The 21,523-nt window shown below is 47.8% G+C and overlaps 2 protein-coding genes across 3 annotated transcripts in view; both read right to left on the reverse strand.

The window, feature by feature from the left end:
- Positions 1–21,523, reverse strand: part of LOC129365916 (GTPase IMAP family member 4-like) — a 94,216-nt gene that overhangs the window by 64,116 nt on the left and 8,577 nt on the right. Inside the window, exons 2-3 of one of the 2 annotated variants that reach the window (XM_055039467.1) lie at positions 3,181–3,355; positions 2,034–2,692 (exon numbers count right to left, since the gene is read on the reverse strand). In XM_055039467.1, the coding sequence (XP_054895442.1) occupies positions 2,070–2,692; positions 3,181–3,349 (792 nt within the window). In that variant the 5' untranslated portion in view covers positions 3,350–3,355 and the 3' untranslated portion in view covers positions 2,034–2,069. Of the gene's footprint in view, positions 1–2,033; positions 2,693–3,180; positions 3,356–21,523 lie in introns of those variants that run through there. The other variant, XM_055039468.1, reaches the window with a different exon arrangement.
- Positions 11,647–20,349, reverse strand: LOC129366052 (GTPase IMAP family member 2-like). The gene is made up of 2 exons (XM_055039639.1): positions 20,229–20,349; positions 11,647–12,301 (listed from the first exon to the last, which is right to left on the reverse strand). Exons 1-2 carry the CDS (start codon positions 20,347–20,349, stop codon positions 11,715–11,717), a joined length of 708 nt encoding a protein of 235 aa, XP_054895614.1. The 3' UTR covers positions 11,647–11,714.

The raw sequence follows: 21,523 nt of genomic DNA on the forward strand, positions 1-21,523 counted from the left end.
AGAATAATACTTACACCCTAACTTCATTACCTGAAGGTAAGCAAGCAGTGGGGGGTAGATGGGTATTTAATATTAAAGAAAATCCTGTGGAGACCCTTTATAAGGCTAGATACGTAGCAAAAGGCTATAGTCAGGTTGCTGGTATTGATTATAATGAGACTTTTTCTCTGATATGACATCTGTGCGTGTTCTGATGCAGCTTGCTGCTCAATATGATTTGGAATTGCACCAAATGGATGTCAAAAAGGCATATTTACACGCCCCTATCGATTGTGAGATATTTTTAGAACAACCCGAAGGATTTGAGGTGGTAACAGAGACAGGAGAAAAATTAGTCTGTAAGCTTAACAAGTCACTTTATGGTCTGAAACAGTCAGGACGAAATTGGAATAAAATGTTACATGATTTCCTTATTGAAATTGACTGTGCAGAAACCTGCTGACTATTGTGTTTACAGTAAAGAAAATGAACATGAGAGAGTGATCTTGATTATTTGGGTTGATGACCTTATTATTGCAGCTAGTAATGATCAAATACTCAAAAGTGTGAAGAAAATGTTGGCTGCTAAGTTTAAAATTAAAGATCTTGGGAAACTGAAATATTTTCTAGGGATTGATTTTACACAGAACCACGGTCAAGTAAAAATGAACCAGAAAAGATACATTATAAAAATATTGGAGAGGTTTGGCATGACTAACTGCAAACCAAGGTCAACCCCCTGTGAAAATAAAATGAAGTTTGACAGTGAAGGTCAACCTGCTGATCATAAAAGATATCGTGAAGTAGTGGGAAGTTTGATCTATGTAATGATGAGCACTAGACCAGATTTGAGTTTTATTGTCAGTAAGTTGTCACAATACTTGTCTGAACCAAGAGAACAACATTGGGTTGCAGCAAAGCATGTATTGAGGTATTTGAAATGTACACTAAATCAGGAATTATGCTTCAAGAAAAATGAACAAAATCTTAAACTTGTGGCATTCTGTGATGCAGACTGGGCAGGAGACCAGAAGGACAGACGAAGTATGACTGGTTACTGTTTTAGTCTATCTGAAACTGGACCCATTATTTCCTGGAAGTCTAAAAAGCAACCCACAGTTTCTTTGTCTACATGTGAAGCTGAATATATTGCTTTGGCTGCTGCTACACAGGAAAGTATCTATCTTGTGAATCTAATGAATGGAATGGACTTTGGATGTGAATATACACCTGTGACTATTTTTGAGGACAATCAAGGTGCAATTGCTCTTTCTAAAAGTCCGGTCTATCGTCAAAGGTGCAAACACATTGATATTCGGTATCACTTTATTCGGTCTGCACTTTGTGATGGAAAAATAACTCTGTCTTACTGTCCAACAACAGAAATGGTGGCTGATATTTTAACAAAGCCTGTAACTAAAATGAGAATGGATAAATTTGCATGTTTTATTTTTGGCATGTAAATGTAAAGCAATGACATGTAAATGTATTATGTCAGCATAAGAACAAGTGGGGGTGTTGAATCTTGTTGATGTTCTTGCTGATTACCTGTTGTGGGCGGGGATTTACACAGGTGTGTGAAATCTGTTAATAAAAGGCCACAGGCTGCACCGCACTGCACTGCACTCAGGCCAAATGAAGCTAAAGGCTGTGTTGTTTTTCCTCCGTCACTACCCGGCATTTCCAGCCCTTTAAAGATGGCAGCGTCAACAATGTAAAGTTATTGTAGCTGCTTTTTTTCAACACTACAGAAAATACTGAAAATATGTAGTTTGAGCCCATATTTTATTTAAATGAAGTTTTTCTAATCTCCAATATTTCATTCTGTTACAAAATGATTAATCCAGTAAAGTTAAAATAACAATGAAAATGAAAAGAATGAAATAAACAACACTAAAATGTAAAAAGGGGCAAGATAATAAAAGTGAAGCACCAATAACTAAGGAAATATTACAGGTTGGTATTAATATGCATTTTCAGAAACAAATGATTGGCTGAGTGCTTTGCATTCTGGAGTTTATTTTGTTTTCTTTTTCTTTATTTTAACACTAATCAGATTCAGATAAACTTTATTAGTCAAACAGGAGATTTTATTTTGGTTTCTGTTGACCAGGTAACATCTCCCTGGTGTAGCATTTGCCTTCATTCTCCATCATGTTGATATTTTTGATCAGATCAGTAACTTGTGATCGATTCTTTATTTGATGGTTATTGAACACATGGTATCTTCCTCCACACTCTCTGATCAGATTCTTACAGGCATCATCACAATGATCTTTAACGTATTGTTCAATGGAGATCTCATCACATTCCAGTGTATCTCCTCTGGTAAACAGGACGATGGTAAACTTCTTATAATTTTCTCCCAAAACTTCCTGAATCAGTTTCAGTGTCTCAGTGTCTTCTATAGAGAATCTGCCGATCGGTAAAACCAGCAGGAAGACATGAGGACCTGGATGCACCAGATTGATACATTCCCTTATCTCTTCATTAACCTGACTCAAGGACAAGCTGGTGTCAAACAGACCAGGAGTGTCAACAACATCAACATGGCGATCGTCTATCACACATTCAGCTTTCTCACAGCTTCTAGTAACTGACTGTGGAGAAACTCCAGATTTAAACTGGTTTCTTCCCAGGATGGTGTTTCCTGATGAACTCTTCCCACTGCCAGTTTTCCCAATCAGAACGATCCGGAGACGCTCTGGATTACCTGGGAAATTACAGAATAAATAATAACTATGAGATGAAAGATGATAAATTCACAGATCACTTTAACCCAGAGTTCATTTTATAAAGTGTTATAATTGTGTATTTATGAATTCATGTTATGTTTCTAATGTTATGTTAAGTGTGTATAACTGGGTTTGTAGTAAATGATGTGTTATGATGTGAATCCCAGGAACAATGTAATGGCAACATGTAATATGGATCCTAATAATCAAACAGCTGAATCTCTTCCTGCAGTGCATCAGGTTCTCCTGCTCATCACCTCATTATGTAACTCAGGTTCTGGACCAGAGATTGATCTAAAGCTGCAGGTCAGCGGTTCTCCAGGACTCGTACTACCCACCTTGGCTCAGGTCCATTCACACCAGTCCTGTTCTTAGAGGAACTCCAGTTGGTTTCTCTACAAAGTTTGTTTGTGAGAATGCACATTGAACTCTAATGTGGACCAAAAACAGCAAACTGTCTACCAACCTGTCTGTTGCTGTAGTTTATCCTCCATTCGGCCCGATTCTGACGTCTTCTCTAACAAAACCCGGTTTGAGTGTTGCAGAGTCTCGTCACGTTTTGACTCTGCTTTATCCTCTTTGAGCTTCAGGAAGGCACTTTGGTCACGATTTACAATATCTTCAATCTTCTTCATTAAATTCTGGAGATTGTTGTCAGCCATGTTGTACTGTCTATCTTCATACTGTCTATCTGCGATGAATGAATTAAGAACAGAATCCTGTTTATCAATTTCATTTGTTCTGATGACCATTGAGTGTTTCTGGGCATTTTCATCAAACTTTTTCAGGAAGGAATCCAGTTTTTTTTTCTTCTCCTCTGTGAAATCTGAAGAATTCACCATCAGCAGCAGAACATTTGGTCCAGGATGACAAAGATCCCAGCAGCTCTTTAACTCTGCTGCCATTTGACTCTCAGTCAGACTGAACAGGTCAGGAAATGTCACCATTGTCACTGGTTTTCCTCTCAGTTGTCCACAGTGAGCCACACATTGGGAAGAAGGTTTTCGGATGACAAACTCTTGATTTCTGATCATCTGCTTGACAAGTTCAGTCTTTTTGTTCTCATTTTCCCCAAAGAGTACAATCCTAAATGCAGAAACTGGAACACAACAAAGAGAAAAATGAAATGATGAAACATAACTTTACAGAGAATCAGATGAACAACATGCTGGAAAAACCCAAAACAGACTGAAATCACTGAGTGTGTTAAACTGGACTGTTTGTGTTGTAACATCCATTATTAGACTAACAACATCATTCATCACTTCAGCAAAAAGAAACATAAAGATATCATCATTTCCATTTCTTTTGAAAGAAGTTTTTCAAGTTGACACTAAAACCTAATCTAATGGGATTACTAATCCTGTCAGATTAACAGTAATCTAACAGGAAGGAGCAGAGAGAAAGGGGGGAAGACATGCAGCAATGTGACCCCAGGATGACCCCAATGTGACTCCAGGGTGACTCCAGGGTGACTCCAGGGTGACCCCAGGGTGACTCCAGGGTGACCCCAGGGTGACTCCAGGGTGACTCCAGGGTGACTCCAGAGTGACCCCAGGGTGACCCCAATGTGACCCCAGGGTGACTCCAGGGTGACTCCAGGGTGACCCCAGGGTGACTCCAGGGTGACTCCAGGGTGACCCCAGGGTGACCCCAGGGTGACTCCAGGGTGACTCCAGGGTGACTCCAGAGTGACCCCAGGGTGACCCCAATGTGACCCCAGGGTGACTCCAGGGTGACCCCAGGGTGACCCCAGGGTGACTCCAGGGTGACCCCAGGGTGACCCCAGGTTGACTCCAGGGTGACTCCAGGGTGACCCCAATGTGACCCCAGGGTGACTCCAGGGTGACTCCAGGGTGACCCCAGGGTGACTCCAGGGTGACTCCAGGGTGACCCCAGGGTGACTCCAGGGTGACCCCAGGGTGACCCCAGGTTGACTCCAGGGTGACTCCAGGGTGACCCCAATGTGACCCCAGGGTGACTCCAGGGTGACCCCAGGGTGACCCCAGGGTGACTCCAGGGTGACTCCAGGGTGACTCCAGGGTGACTCCAGGGTGACCCCAGGGTGACCCCAGGGTGACTCCAGGGTGACTCCAGGGTGACTCCAATGTGACCCCAGGGTGACTCCAGGGTGACTCCAGGGTGACCCCAGGGTGACTCCAGGGTGACCCCAATGTGACCCCAGGGTGACTCCAGGGTGACTCCAGGGTGACCCCAGGGTGACCCCAGGGTGACTCCAGGGTGACTCCAGGGTGACCCCAGGGTGACTCCAGGGTGACTCCAGGGTGACCCCAGGGTGACTCCAGGGTGACCCCAATGTGACTCCAGGGTGACTCCAGGGTGACCCCAATGTGACTCCAGGGTGACTCCAGGGTGATCCCAGGGTGACCCCAATGTGACCCCAGGGTGACTCCAGGGTGACTCCAGGATGACTCCAGAGTGACCTCAGGGTGACTCCAATGTGACCCCAGGGTGACCCCAGGGTGACTCCAGGGTGACTCCAGGGTGACTCCAGGGTGACTCCAGGTGAGTCCAGGGTGATCCCAGGGTGACCCCAATGTCACCCCAGGGTGACTCCAGGATGACTCCAGAGTGACCCCAGGGTGACTCCAGGGTGACCCCAGGGTGACTCCAGGGTGACTCCAGGCTGACTCCAGGGTGACCCCAGGGTGACCCCAGGGTGACTCCAGGGTGACTCCAGGGTGACCCCAGGGTGACCCCAGGGTGACTCCAGGGTGACTCCAGGGTGACTCCAGGGTGACCCCAGGGTGACCCCAGGGTGACTCCAGAGTGACTCCAGGGTGACTCCAGGGTGACCCCAGGGTGACCCCAGGTTGACTCCAGGGTGACCCCAGGGTGACTCCAGGGTGACTCCAGGGTGACCCCAGGATGACCCCAGGGTGACTCCAGGGTGACTCCAGGGTGACCCCAGGTGACCCCAGGGTGACTCCAGGGTGACCCCAGGGTGACCCCAATGTGACCCCAGGGTGACTCCAGGGTGACTCCAGGGTGACCCCAGGGTGACCCCAGGGTGACCCCAGGATGACCCCAGGGTGACTCCAGGGTGACCCCAGGGTGACCCCAATGTGACCCCAGGGTGACTCCAGGGTGACCCCAGGGTGACCCCAATGTGACCCCAGGGTGACCCCAGGGTGACTCCAGGGTGACTCCAGGGTGACCCCAGGGTGACCCCAGGATGACCCCAGGGTGACTCCAGGGTGACCCCAGGGTGACCCCAATGTGACCCCAGGGTGACTCCAGGGTGACTCCAGGATGACTCCAGAGTGACCTCAGGGTGACTCCAGGCTGACTCCAGGGTGACTCCAGGGTGACTCCAGGGTGACCCCAGGGTGACTCCAGGGTGACTCCAGGGTGACCCCAGGGTGACCCCAGGGTGACTCCAGGGTGACTCCAGGGTGACTCCAGGGTGACCCCAGGATAACCCCAGGGTGACTCCAGGGTGACTCCAGGGTGACCCCAGGGTGACTCCAGGGTGACCCCAATGTGACCCCAGGGTGACTCCAGGGTGACCCCAGGGTGACCCCAGGGTGACTCCAGGGTGACTCCAGGGTGACCCCAGGGTGACTCCAGGGTGACTCCAGGGTGAGTCCAGGGTGATCCCAGGGTGACCCCAATGTCACCCCAGGGTGACTCCAGGATGACTCCAGAGTGACCCCAGGGTGACTCCAGGGTGACCCCAGGGTGACTCCAGGGTGACTCCAGGCTGACTCCAGGGTGACCCCAGGGTGACCCCAGGGTGACTCCAGGGTGACTCCAGGGTGACCCCAGGGTGACCCCAGGGTGACTCCAGGGTGACCCCAGGGTGACCCCAGGGTGACTCCAGAGTGACTCCAGGGTGACTCCAGGGTGACTCCAGGGTGACTCCAGGGTGACCCCAGGGTGACCCCAGGTTGACTCCAGGGTGACCCCAGGGTGACTCCAGGGTGACTCCAGGGTGACCCCAGGATGACCCCAGGGTGACTCCAGGGTGACCCCAGGGTGACCCCAATGTGACCCCAGGGTGACTCCAGGGTGACCCCAGGGTGACCCCAATGTGACCCCAGGGTGACCCCAGGGTGACTCCAGGGTGACTCCAGGGTGACCCCAGGGTGACCCCAGGGTGACCCCAGGATGACCCCAGGGTGACTCCAGGGTGACCCCAGGGTGACCCCAATGTGACCCCAGGGTGACTCCAGGGTGACTCCAGGGTGACCCCAGGGTGACTCCAGGGTGACTCCAGGGTGACCCCAGGGTGACCCCAATGTGACCCCAGGGTGACTCCAGGGTGACCCCAGGGTGACCCCAGGATTACCCCAGGGTGACTCCAGGGTGACCCCAGGGTGACCCCAATGTGACCCCAGGGTGACTCCAGGGTGACCCCAATGTGACCCCAGGGTGACCCCAATGTGACCCCAGGGTGACTCCAGGTTGACCCCAATGTGACCCCAGGGTGACTCCAGGGTGACCCCAGGGTGACCCCAATGTGACCCCAGGGTGACCCCAGGGTGACCCCAATGTGACCCCAGGGTGACTCCAGGGTGACCCCAGGGTGACCCCAATGTGACCCCAGGGTGACTCCAGGGTGACCCCAGGGTGACCCCAATGTGACCCCAGGGTGACCCCAGGGTGACCCCAATGTGACCCCAGGGTGACCCCAGGGTGACTCCAGGGTGACTCCAGGGTGACTTTAGGGTGACACCAGGGTGACCCCAGGGTGACCCCAGGGTGACTCCAGGTGACCCCAGGGTGACTCCAGGGTGACCCCAATGTGACCCCAGGGTGACTCCAGGGTGACCCCAGGGTGACCCCAGGGTGACCCCAATGTGACCCCAGGGTGACCCCAGGGTGACCCCAGGATGACCCCAGGGTGACTCCAGGGTGACTTTAGGGTGACACCAGGGTGACCCCAGGGTGACCCCAGGGTGACTCCAGGTGACCCCAGGGTGACTCCAGGGTGACCCCAATGTGACCCCAGGGTGACTCCAGTGTGACTTTAGGGTGACACCAGGGTGACCCCAGGGTGACCCCAGGGTGACTCCAGGTGACCCCAGGGTGACCCCAGGGTGACCCCAATGTGACCCCAGGGTGACTCCAGGGTGACCCCAGGGTGACCCCAATGTGACCCCAGGGTGACCCCAGGGTGACCCCAATGTGACCCCAGGGTGACCCCAGGGTGACCCCAGGATGACCCCAGGGTGACTCCAGGGTGACTCCAGGGTGACTTTAGGGTGACACCAGGGTGACCCCAGGGTGACCCCAGGGTGACTCCAGGTGACCCCAGGGTGACTCCAGGGTGACCCCAGGGTGACCCCAGGGTGACCCCAGGGTGACTCCAGGGTGACTCCAGGGTGACCCCAGGGTGAATCCAGGGTGACCCAAGGTGACTCCAGGTGACCCCAGGGTGACTCCAGGGTGACCCCAGGGTGACCCCAGGGTGACTCCAGGGTGACTCCAGGGTGACCCCAGGGTGACTCCAGGGTGACTCCAGGGTGACTCCAGGTGACCCCAGGGTGACTCCAGGGTGACCCCAGGGTGACCCCAGGGTGACTCCAGGGTGACTCCAGGGTGACCCCAGGGTGACTCCAGGGTGACTCCAGGGTGACCCCAGGGTGACCCCAGGGTGACCCCAGGATGACCCCAGGGTGACTCCAGGGTGACCCCAGGGTGACCCCAATGTGACCCCAGGGTGACTCCAGGGTGACTCCAGGGTGACTCCAGGGTGACTCCAGGGTGACCCCAGGGTGACCCCAATGTGACCCCAGGGTGACCCCAGTGTGACTCCAGGGTGACCCCAGGATGACCCCAGGGTGACTCCAGGGTGACCCCAGGGTGACCCCAATGTGACCCCAGGGTGACTCCAGGGTGACCCCAATGTGACCCCAGGGTGACCCCAGGGTGACCCCAATGTGACCCCAGGGTGACTCCAGGGTGACCCCAATGTGACCCCAGGGTGACTCCAGGGTGACTCCAGGGTGACTTTAGGGTGACACCAGGGTGACCCCAGGGTGACTCCAGGTGACCCCAGGGTGACTCCAGGGTGACCCCAGGGTGACCCCAGGGTGACTCCAGGGTGACTCCAGGGTGACCCCAGGGTGAATCCAGGGTGACCCAAGGTGACTCCAGGTGACCCCAGGGTGACTCCAGGTGACCCCAGGGTGACCCCAGGGTGACTCCAGGGTGACTCCAGGGTGACCCCAGGGTGACTCCAGGGTGACTCCAGGGTGACTCCAGGTGACCCCAGGGTGACTCCAGGGTGACCCCAGGGTGACCCCAGGGTGACTCCAGGGTGACTCCAGGGTGACCCCAGGGTGACTCCAGGGTGACTCCAGGGTGACCCCAGGGTGACCCCAGGGTGACCCCAGGATGACCCCAGGGTGACTCCAGGGTGACCCCAGGGTGACCCCAATGTGACCCCAGGGTGACTCCAGGGTGACTCCAGGGTGACTCCAGGGTGACTCCAGGGTGACCCCAGGGTGACCCCAATGTGACCCCAGGGTGACCCCAGGGTGACTCCAGGGTGACCCCAGGGTGACCCCAGGATGACCCCAGGGTGACTCCAGGGTGACCCCAGGGTGACCCCAATGTGACCCCAGGGTGACTCCAGGGTGACCCCAATGTGACCCCAGGGTGACCCCAGGGTGACCCCAATGTGACCCCAGGGTGACTCCAGGGTGACCCCAATGTGACCCCAGTTTGACTCCAGGGTGACCCCAGGGTGACCCCAATGTGACCCCAGGGTGACCCCAGGGTGACCCCAATGTGACCCCAGGGTGACTCCAGGGTGACCCCAGGGTGACCCCAATGTGACCCCAGGGTGACTCCAGGGTGACCCCAGGGTGACCCCAATGTGACCCCAGGGTGACCCCAGGGTGACCCCAATGTGACCCCAGGGTGACCCCAGGGTGACCCCAGGATGACCCCAGGGTGACTCCAGGGTGACTCCAGGGTGACTTTAGGGTGACACCAGGGTGACCCCAGGGTGACCCCAGGGTGACTCCAGGTGACCCCAGGGTGACTCCAGGGTGACCCCAGGGTGACCCCAGGGTGACCCCAGGGTGACTCCAGGGTGACCCCAGGGTGACTCCAGGGTGACCCAAGGTGACCCCAGGGTGACCCCAGGGTGACTCCAGGATGACCCCAAGGTGACTCCAGGGTGACTCCAGGGTGACTCCAGGGTGACCCCAGGGTGACTCCAGGGTGACTCCAGGGTGACTCCAGGGTGACCCCAGGGTGACTCCAGGGTGACCCCAGGGTGACCCCAGGGTGACTCCAGGTGACCCCAGGGTGACTCCAGGGTGACTCCAGGGTGACCCCAGGGTGACTCCAGGGTGACCCCAGGGTGACTCCAGGATGACCCCAGGGTGACTCCAGGGTGACTCCAGGGTGACTCCAATGTGAACCCAGGGTGACTCCAATGTGACCCCAGGGTGACTCCAATGTGACCCCAGGGTGACCCCAGGGTGACCCCAGGGTGACTCCAGGGTGACCCCAGGGTGACTCCAGGGTGACCCCAGGGTGACTCCAGGATGACCCCAAGGTGACTCCAGGGTGACTCCAGGGTGACCCCAGGGTGACTCCAGGGTGACCCCAGGGTGACTCCAGGGTGACTCCAGGGTGACTCCAGGGTGACTCCCGAGTCACTCCAGGGTGACCCCAGGGTGACTCCAAGGTGACTCCAGGGTGACTCCAGGGTGACCCCAGGGTGACTCCAGGGTGACTCCAGGGTGACTCCAGGGTGACCCCAGGGTGACTCCAGGGTGACCCCAGGGTGACCCCAGGGTGACTCCAGGTGACCCCAGGGTGACTCCAGGGTGACTCCAGGGTGACCCCAGGGTGACTCCAGTGTGACCCCAGGGTGACTCCAGGGTGACTCCAGGGTGACCCCAATGTGACCCCAGGGTGACTCCAATGTGACTCCAGGGTGACTCCAGGGTGACTCCAGGGTGACCCCAGGGTGACTCCAGGGTGACCCCAGGATGACCCCAGGATGACCCCAGGGTGACTCCAGGGTGACCCCAGGGTGACTCGGCCACATTGAGGTTTGCTGCCTCTGGATTCAGGCTGCTGTCTCTGACCACTGGATGATTCACATTTCTTCCTCGAATGTTTTCTTTCTCCTATCCTGCGTCATTCCTGATTACATTCCCATCATTCGCTGTGCTGTTTGTCTGTCTCTCTTTCTTTGCTACATTAATGCTGCATGTTGTCAGGAGAAATCCACTTCACCTTTTCCTGCTCTGGTGATTCTGCTGTTTGACCTGCATGTCTTCAGAGAACCGTCTCATGATTCTGACTTCTGACTGAGATCTGAACTTTGACCTCTGATTTGTGACAGCAGATTCATGTTTGACCTTCCTAGGGATGATGACCTCTATCTTCCTGTTTTTGACCACTGAGATTGGGTTTTGTAATGTGGGGAATGCAGTTGAAGTCTGCGACAGACTGGAGACAGACTGGAGACAGACTGGAGACAGACTGGAGACAGACTGGAGACAGACTGGAGACAGACTGGCCACCTGTCTGGGGTGACCCTGCCTCTCGCCCGAAACGTTCGCTGGAGACAGACATCAGCACCTCAAGAGCCACTAAAGGTGTTAGAAAATGAATGGGTGGATGTCATCTGCCTGGGTCAAAATAACAACAGGTGATGTTTTTGTATCCTCTTGTTTCAGAAGGCACTTTATTCATGCAACAATGTTAAAGTTAGGTTAATTTAGAAACTAATCTAATTTCTATAACTTTAGTTTTAGAAACATAAATTTGATCAATTTAAGGTTTAAATATCAGTAAAGTATCCAATTGCAATACATTTGTGCTATTTTTGGTTCATATGAAAATGTATTATTTTTTAAACAAACCTAAGAGATATTTTTTGTCATCTTCTGAGTTTTTTCCTTAAAACTGAGCTAAGGAGGAATTTGTTTACTTCACTCAGATCTCTGAATATTGAGCATAAATTAGCAGATTAAAGAACGTTTGTTTATTATGTGAACATTTTTACTAACCTTCATCTTCACCAGCTGGAGTCGCCGTTCCCTCAGGCTCTTTATATCTCACATGTTCTCCATTGTTCTCTTTCATTATTTGATCAAACTGAATCAGCAGCTCTTGAGGTTCAACCATCATTTGGAATAAATATCTGTATCTACACTCTGTGATCAGATTCCTTATCTGAGGATTCTTCATCCGTTCTTCCTTTAATATTGAACCTTCCTGTTTGGGATTCAGGATCATTACCAGTGAATGACTAAATGATTCATCATTGAAATGGTAAAGTGCTTGGTGGATGCTCTGCTTTTCTTCCTCAGTGAAGTCTTCAGGCTGAAGAACCAACAGGAACACATGAGGTCCAGGATGAGAGGCTGCAGCACATCCTCTAATAAACTCTGTAATGCTGTCCGCTGTGGGGAACTGCAGATCTGGAGTGTTGATAACAGATATTTTCCTGTTTCTCACTGATCCAGTGATTTTGATAAAGGAGTTTGGTTTCGTGGTGAAACTTTTCCCTCCCAGTATGAGGGTCCTAACTAGATTTCTCTGGGACCAGTTGCCTCCCAGTAGGACAACCCTCAGTTCAGGTTCAGACACTGGAGCAAAGACACAGAGAAAAAGACAAAATGAGAACATAATGAAAAATGAAACAACTTTATTATTAGTGGAAATCTAGCTAATAATCTTAATGTCTTGATCAATGTAGTTTGTTTTGATGCAATTAAATGTATTTTATCTTTTCACTGGTGGAAAAGCTGAAAAGTTAAACGTCCCTCAGTTTTTTTTTTTTCAACATATTTCTTTAAACAAAAAATATTATTTTTTTGTGTTTCCTTCCTGAGGAAAATCATTTTTTCCTATGTAAATCTTTATCCATTAGTATTACTATGTTAATTAGAGCATGAAAAATTATTAAACATGACCACTTTGTTTTTTCATTTTTAGCAGTGATACTGTTATCACTGAATATTTTTTTCATTCAAACTTAGTTTAGTTTAAACTCACAGGAAGGTGGAGTGACTGTGAATTATGGGCTAATGTGCTAATTTAAAAAGTTAGCACTTTTAATTGCAACTTAGCATTAAACGTGTCATAATTTACCAAATGACACTTCATGAGAACAGACATTAACATTCAAAGGCTCCTTCATAGAGTCATTTCAGTCTAATGCACGCTCCGTCAAATAAAGTGTTTCCCATATGAGGGCAAACGCAGAATCTGCTTCAACAAAGACAGGAAAGAGAACAGTGACATTTTCAAATTGTTCAAAGATTATTAACTGAATCCTTAGTTTCTTCCTGAACTTCATCTCTAATAAACTATCAATAGTTTATATATTTAATTATGATAACTATTTGAGATGAGTTTTACAAAAATAGAATGTAATAGAACTAAATAAATTTAATATTTTTCCATTGGTACTATATCTTTTTTATGATAAATATAGCATCTTCACTTTATTCACCAGGGATTTTTGTGAGAGTGTGTTTTTGTTTGGGAAACACTCAGATGCATTTAATTATATCTGTGTTTTCTTCATTATTATTCTAACTTTATTGAATTGGATTTTAATTATGGTTTTCAGCTGCAGGTTTTCCAGGGCCAGCATAGACTTCTGGTTTAGTGTGGTAAATGTTGTGCAAGAAAATAAACTGACTATTTATGCCTGCAGGCTTTATGAGCTCAATAAACTGTGTTTAATTTGGAACAGTGCCTCTGGTCATTTCAGGTTCGTCACACAAAGCCAAAGCTGTAGCCAAGGTCTCAGTAGTTTTTCTCTTTTCCTAAAAACCCACCACTCGTGACGTTACAAAGGCTCGGGTTCTGGGTTCTTTGGCCTGGGAGGGGAGGTGCGCCACCCAGTGGTGAGTTCTTCATGGCACTTTCAGCAGCTGCAGTAAAGCATGTCTCTGAGGGTGGAGACATGCAGCTGGTGCCGATTGTTTCGGTTCGGGTTGATGTGCGTTCCTGCCTTGTTGTAAGTGACTTGTTAAGTGTATTAAGGTTTTTTATTTATTAGTTCCGCCCGTGCTGTGTGTTGCTGTTGTTTTTGTCGGGCTGTAGTTATTGGGATGCTGTACATTGTTAACTATCCACCTGTGAGCACATGTTGGAGTTATTCAAGTATTTTGTTCGTTGTTGTTTCGTTTGCTCTTGTTGGCATCCATACTTGTTTGCGCCTGTTTATTGTGACCTATAAATTAAACTATCGGTCCTAGCATTTTATAAACTTGTGGCCAGCAGGTGTCACTGCTGCCACTTGTATTAGACAAATGTGTGAGGTGAATTAATATGGGCTCATTTCTGTTATGATTTAGAGCAGTGGTGCCAAACCTTATTATTACTTTGCTAATTCTTTTTTCTTTTCTCTCGGCTGAACTGATTTTATGTGATACGAAACATTTTAAAAGGGAGCCCTGAACTCGTTTCTCCTTCTGGGAGATGAGACACTGAAGTGATGCTGGGTCTCCATGGCATGTCTGAAGCTTCATTGGCTCATCAGGTCACCCGATCATGCAGAGCAGCTTGGACTGTGGGAATCAAACCACCGGACAAACCCATCCTCCTGCCTCTCTGGGCCTTCAGACAAACTTTCCAAAGAATCTGATCTGGTTCTGTTCGTTTTGCTGCTTGTGGATCAATGTTTGGCGGCAAAACGCCACCGAGAGAATCCGGTAAAGGATTTTCAAAATAAAAGATCCTCCAGACTCAAATAATACATAAAATGGAAATATTTCATTATTTCTTGCAGCCGGTACCAAGTGATTCACGGACCAGTACCGGTCCACGGCCCGGTGGTTGAGCACCACTGATTTCCAACTCTGCTGCACATCTGTACCACTCCTGAAACTACTGAATAAAGAGATATTCCCCCCCTCTCTCTCCATCCCCTCCTTCCTGTCGGCCTAAAATAGTAGAGCCACTACAGCCAACAAAATCCTCAGAGATAAAGATTTTTTAAAAAGAAAACAAACTTCGTCCCGGCCAAAAATATCTGACGCTTCCCTCTGGGAACATCCGTCCCGAGGTGAAGGTACTTTATTTCCTTCCAGAACCTCCCCGCACCGTACTTTTAATTATTTTTTTCTTCGCCAAAACTCCACTTCTGCAGCAACTTCATACATGTCACCCATCACTCATCAATCTCAGCTGTGCCACCAGCCCAGTTAAAACACTTGGGCTGGCTGAGCCCCTGTCAAAGGTCCCAAAATAAAAATAACAAGCAGGAGATGGGAAGTCCAGAGAATACTTATAGTTATCTAGTGTTACTTACATTGATTCAGCAACCCAGAACAGGGATTAGAACTTGGAACCCAGAAAAACTACCTTAGACTCCTATTCTTCTAACCCAGAAAATGAATTGGACCAGAGAATACTTACTTCTACTTGTTTAACATCCCTGAAAGAGTATCTAGTTTATTTACTTAAGATTATTAGATTTTTTGGTTTGTTATTTTGTTTGCATTTCCTTTTAATTCCAGTAAAGCATTTTGTATTGCCTTGTTTATAAAAATGTGCTAAATAAATAAAATTACCTTTAGGTGGCCCATGACTGTTTGTTAAATGGGTTAAGTGTTGCTCAGCCTGAAAAAGTTTGGAAACACTGTTTTGTTTTGTTTCCCTTCTGGATTAAATCTGTAGGTGATTAACAGCTTTCTGCAGCGTCGGTTGGCTGCATTAGAGATCATGCAACCATTTGAATCAGCTGTTCTGGAATAGAGGCTCATCTAGAACATGCAGAGCAGGACTGAGGACTGGACTGAGACGCTCTGGTCAAAAGTAGTAAAAGGTGAATGCATATAAAATGCATTTTTCTTGTTTTTTTGTGGTCTTGCCAGGGTCTTTAACAGCTGTCCTAGAAAATAATCCTGTTTTCTTGATCCCTTGACAGACAAAATACATATTAATGTTATTAAATTATTGATGCGTCACATTCAACCATTTTCAAACATCCTAAAGTTAAGACGACATTCACACCAGAAAAACAATTTGAGTTTATTGTTAATTTAATCTAAATAAGATGAACAGTAAAAAAACAGAATCTGGTTTTAGCAGCTCTGAGTCTTTCATCTCATCTCATGTCTCTGTTACTGAAGGAGTTTAATACGACGGTCTCTGAACTCACCATGTCCTCCTGCTGCCATGATGTCTGTGTTTTACAGGAGTGGACAGGAAATCTGCTTAAATCTGGTTTTAACAAGCATAAAAGAGCAAAGGTATTAAAATATATCACAAGAAAATCAGCATTTATAACCTAAGTAAATTAATAAATATCAATATTTTCAGTTTAAGGGTCTTTGATGCTTTTTATTTTGGTTTATTTGCAGTAAAAACCTGAGATTAGTGAGATCTAGAAACTTTTCTTCTTTTCTGAGGTTCAAATTGATCCCAACCCAGGAGACATTTTACAGGCAGTGTGTTCTTAGAGCAGCAGCTAAACGCTTCAAACTACAAACCGAGGAACCAGAACCAGAACCAGAACCAGAACCAAGACATTTTAAAACAAAAACAGAACCACTGAGGCTGCGTTCACACAGCAGGTCTTTTTGCTGTTGTTTATGTTACATATTAAAGTCAAACCCAGAGAGACGTCTGTGTGAACGGCTTCCAACCCCACAGTGACCTCTGACCTGAAGAAGACCGTAGCCTAAGTTTATTCAGTGAGATTTATTCCCTTTTTCTCCCATATTTCCGTTCAGATTAAAATGAATCACTTTAGAATCATGTTTTCCTCTTTCATCATGGATAAATTAGGACTAAATGCAGATTTTAGTCAGAAATCATCCACCATAAAACTGGATCAGCGTTTATGATCCACTGAGACATGAAAGCAGGAAGCAGCAGCAAATCCTGATCCTCCAGACTCACTGAGGTCAAAGGTCGGGTTTTAGACGACTTCCAGAACAAGAACAGAAAAATCTGACTGGATTTATATTAGAATCAACTGCTGAATTAAAATCTGATTATTGACATTAACTTGATTTCAGTCTTCTGCTGTTTCAGGACAAATAAAAAAGATTTTAAATATCATTGAGTGTTTATTTTATCCTAGATAAATAAAGTTTAAATCCAGAAAAATATCAATTTGATCAGATTTAATCTGTGATTGGTCCTTTAGTCAAAACCCAGAAAAATAGTTTTGATTGCTGCACAAATCAAAAAAAGTTAATAAGTTTTGAATTACCGAACATGAGGATGTAATAAAATCAACTAATTTTTATTTTTTTTAATCATTTTTTAAAACTTACCTTTTGTTAAAAAACTAATTTTACAATCTAAGGTTTTACTTTATGATTCAAAGCAGAAAAACAGTTTAGAAAGTTCAGATGGAGAAGAAAGAAGATTAAAAACAATAAACATGTTTAAATTACTGATGCAGGATTTAATTTATTACTTTTTCTGACGGCTGAATCATAACTCACACTGAATAAAACTCATTTTCAAACCAAACTTCTTGTGATCAGTTAAAGTGTCTGACTGCAGCCACACTGTAAATAAATATTACTTACATTTACATGTAAATATCAACATTTTGCTCAAACTGGGTTTCATAAAACTGAAACATGAAAACTTCAAAATAATCTTCTTTCTGCAGGGAATAAAATTAGAATCAGATTGATTTCTCCTGGATTTTATTCTTTTTAAGTGTTGAAAACTTTGACCTGTTATTAATTTTCACAGCAATATTTCTAGTAAATCTTATAAAATCACTGATTTAAACTGACTCACCTGCTGAAGCTCAGTGATGTCACCATGAAGTTTGGACTGAAGGAAAAAGTTCTTTCCAGTCAGAACCAGATGTTTCCTATCAAAATAAGATGATATGAAGAAATAAAGTTCAACTTTAGTCATGAAATCTCTGCTGCTGTTTCTGCTGCCTTTCAGACGTTTGACAGTTTGGTGAAATTCCTGCACTGGGTGTTTCACTGACATGATCTTCCTCATTCCAGCAGCAACTGAAGGTTTTCCTGACACTTCCTTCAAAAACCTGCAGAGTTCAGGCTGAACCAGACCAGCAAGATTCACACAGTGCAAACAGAAAACAACTGAAACTGATCCAGCCAGGCCTTTCCCTCCATCTGTCCCCGTCAGAATTAAGCTTCAATCTATTTGAATAGATTAGAAGCTGACTAAACTTCACTCTGAACACTTTCTCTTTAATCGGAGTTATTTTTCTGCAGCTGCCAACAAATCTCACGTTGAGACGTTTCTTCAGCTCAAGCTGTGAAACTGAGACTCCAGTTTGTTCCAGTCTGACCAGCAGCAGGCTGAGCAGCTTCCATCAGTCCAACTGGTTCATCAGCATCTTCAGTTCACAGAAACGGTGAACGGATCCCAGAACAGTTTCTGCTGCTTCATCTATTTAACGCCGTGGCTGCTGGGAAATATTCAAGATCTATAATGTAGAAATGTTTGGAGAACATGAGGAATAAACTCCTTTACTGCTCTTCCTGCAGTATTTTAAGGTTTTTTCTCTCTGTGTCATAAAGTTCATCTTCCTCATCAGTTTCTCTGTGAATCGTCGTCTGAATGGATCCAACATTAATAAAACTGAAACAGTTTCTGTTCATGGATTTTAGGGTTTTAATTTATGGAGACGTGTTGATAAGCAGCAGTTCAGCCCGTCTGACAGGAAGCAGTTATCAGACGAAGGATCAGCCCTGAGGCGCTGCGTGACTCAGTGGGAGAGCCGGCGCCATTAGCAGGTAGCAGTCTGTAACGCAGCGGTTCCATTCCCAAGCCGTTTACTGCATGACCTCCACTTCTCTCTCTGTTGAGCCACAAATACTGTAAAAAATAACCAGTCCAACGCCTTCACTCCACCTCACAGCTGAATTATTCTGACTTCTTCATTCAGTCACATGTTGAGTTCAGACAGGAAGAGAAAACATCAGCATGGAAACCAGAGGAAAGACAAGAAATCATAGAATCAGCTAAAACTACAGGAACTATGGTCAAACTGACTTTGTTTTGCATGATATTTTCAGATTAAATGTTGCAGTAATGTAATAATAGTAAAGTAATAATAGATATAATAATGATAGATGCATCAGGATCTGAAGAGCAATTAAACAATGAAGTATGTTCAGTGTTAGAAACCCTGAATTCAGTCTAAGAATAAAATTAGAAAAGATAATAAATTCATCAAAGATTGAAAACTAAATCATCAGAAAAGCTGTTTCTAAATAATAACTAAATGTTTTCCACCCTTTCCAGTAAAAGCAGAACTTTTATTGTAGTTTTTGTTTTTATCACATTGGTGATAAATATGTGTTATTAAATATATTTTAATTCCCTCAGAGGGCAGAAAAGGTCAGATCTCTGCTGTTTCTCCTGTTAATAATTAATATTTGGTTTACATTATATCTGCTAACAATATAGTTTTATCATCGTCTCATTTCCTCCTGCAGATCCTGACATGGAAACGCAGAAAAACCCGAGTCCATAAAGTTCTGCAGCTGAAGCTCCTGAACCCAAAATGATTTCTTTTGGGTTCATTTCATAAATAGCAAAAAGTAACTTTTACTGTTTATTCACATCTGTGCAAATGGAGGGTGGAATAATTTGGCTTTGCAGAAAAGTTCAATCAAACATTTAACTGTAAATTGAGTTGTATCATAAAGGACACTTCCCACCCAGATGTTCTCTGTTTACACTGCTGCCTTCAGGGAGACGATGCAGAACCATCAGAACAAGAACCAACCGTCTGAGAGACGGTTTTTACCTGAAAGCAATAACAAAACTAAATGCAACCAAAACATAACCATCAATCATCATGAACGATGTGCATCAGCTATTGGTTATTTATTTTTATACATGGTGTATAAATTATGAGATAGTACATTAATCGTATGCACTGACTGATGGCACTTTGTAAAATTTTGTTGTTCCTGTGACAGTGACAATAAAGACTTTTATCTTATCTTTTATTGAAATATTTTATTTTTGAAATAAGGGCGGGGGAGGACCAGCGTCCTCGCCCGGACGTGGGTCACCAGGGCTCCACCCTGGAGCCAGGCCTGGAGGTGGGGCACATTGGCGAGCGCCTGCTGGCCGGGCTTTTACCCGTGGAGCCCGGCCGGGCTCAGTCCGAAGAGGAGACATGGGTCCCTCTTCCAATGGGCTCACCACCTATGGCAGGGATGGGATCTCCTGGTCCTCGAGGGCCGGTGTCCTGCAACTCTTGGTTGTCTCCCTGATCCAACATACCTGTCCAATAGCTGAATCACCTCCTAAATGCAATCAAGTTCTCCAGAGACCTGCTAATGACCTCAGTATTTGACTCAGGTGTGTTGAAGTAGAGATACATCTAAAAGTTGCAGGGACCTGGAGTGCCCACCCCTGACCTATGGGAAGGGCCAAAGGGGTCGGGTGCAGTGTGTGATGGGTGGTGGCCGAGGGAGGGTGGAATCGGTCCTGGCGATCCGATTCTCGGTTACTGAAGCTGGCTCTTGGGATGTGGAATGTCACCTCTCTGGTGGGGAAGGTTGAGAGGTTCCGGCTAGAAATAGTCGGTCTCACCTCGACACAGGGCTTTGGTTGTGGAACCAGCCTCCTTGAGAGGGGCTGGATGTACCTCCACTCTGGAGTTGCCCACGGTGAGAGGCGTCGAGCAGGAGTGGGCATACTTGTTGCTCCCCATCTCGGCGCCTGTACGTTGGGGTTTACCCTGGTGAACGAGAGAGTAGCCTCCCTCCGCCTACAGGTGGGGGGACGGGTTCTGACTGTCGTTTGTTCTTATGGGCCGAAATGACAGTTCAGCCTACCCACCCTTCTTGGAGTCCTTAGAGGGGGTACTGGAGAGTGCCCCTCCTGGGGACTCCCTCGTTTTGCTGGGGGACTTCAACGCTCACGTGGGTAATGACAGTGGAGGGGTGTGGTTGGGAGGAACAGCTCCCTCTGATGTGAACTCGAGTGGTGTTCTGTTGTTGGACTTCTGTGCTCGACACGGATTGTCCATAACGAACACCATGTTCAGGCATAAGGGTGTCCATATGTGCATTTGGCACGAGGACACCCGAGGCTGGAGTTCGATGATTGATCTTGCCATTGTTTCATCGGATCTGCGGCCGTACTTGGGTGAAGAGAGGAGCGGAGTTGTTCACTGACCACTACCTTGGTGATTGGCTCCGGTGGTGGGGGAGGATGCTGGTCAGACCTGGCAGACCCAGACATGCTGTGAAGGTCTGCTGGGAACATCTGGCGGAGTCTCCTGTGAGACGGAGCTTTAACTCCCATCTCTGACAGAACTTTAAACACTTCCCTGGTGAGGTGGGGGACATTGAGTCTGAGTGGACCATGTTGTTGGTGCCTGTCGTGGCAGCAACCCTCGAACCCCTTGGTGGACACCTTCAGTGAGGGATGCTGTCAGGCTGAAGAAGAAGTCCTATCAGACCTTTTAGCCTGTGGGACTCTGGAAGCAGCTGATGGGTACCAGCAGGTGAAGCAGCGTGTGGCTCGGGTGGTTGCTGAGGCAAAAACTCGGGCGTGAAGAAAGACTTCCGTATGGCTTCCAGGCGATTCTGGTCCACCATCCGGCATTTCAGGACGGGGAAGCAGTGCAGCACCAACACTGTTTTCAGTGGGGATGGTGAGCTGCTGACCTCAACTCGGGACGTTGTGGGCTGGTGGGCGGAGTACTTCGAAGACCTCTTGAATCCCATCAACATGCCTTCCGTTGAGGAAGCTGGGCCTGGGGACTCTGGGTTGGGCTCTCCAATCTCTGGGGTCGAGGCCCTCGGTGGCAGGCCCCTGGGGGTGGATGAGATTCGCCCAGAGTTCTTAAGGCTCTGGATGTTGTAGGGTTGTGTTGGTTG

The sequence above is a fragment of the Poeciliopsis prolifica genome, unplaced genomic scaffold (genome assembly GCF_027474105.1).
Source record: "Poeciliopsis prolifica strain line A6 unplaced genomic scaffold, Auburn_PproV2 SCAFFOLD014, whole genome shotgun sequence".
NCBI lineage: Eukaryota > Metazoa > Chordata > Actinopteri > Cyprinodontiformes > Poeciliidae > Poeciliopsis > Poeciliopsis prolifica.

What these genes read in the sequence shown, in the direction of transcription:
- LOC129366052 (XM_055039639.1), bottom strand. Translation starts at nt 20,349, where the DNA reads ATGGGGAGCAACAAGTATGCCCACTCCTGCTCGACGCCTCTCACCGTG. An exon ending in AACCAAAGCCCTGTGTCGAG is followed by an intron (nt 12,302 to 20,228) that starts GTGAGACCGACT and finishes TCTTTGCTCCAG; the next exon opens with TGTCTGAACCTGAACTGAGG.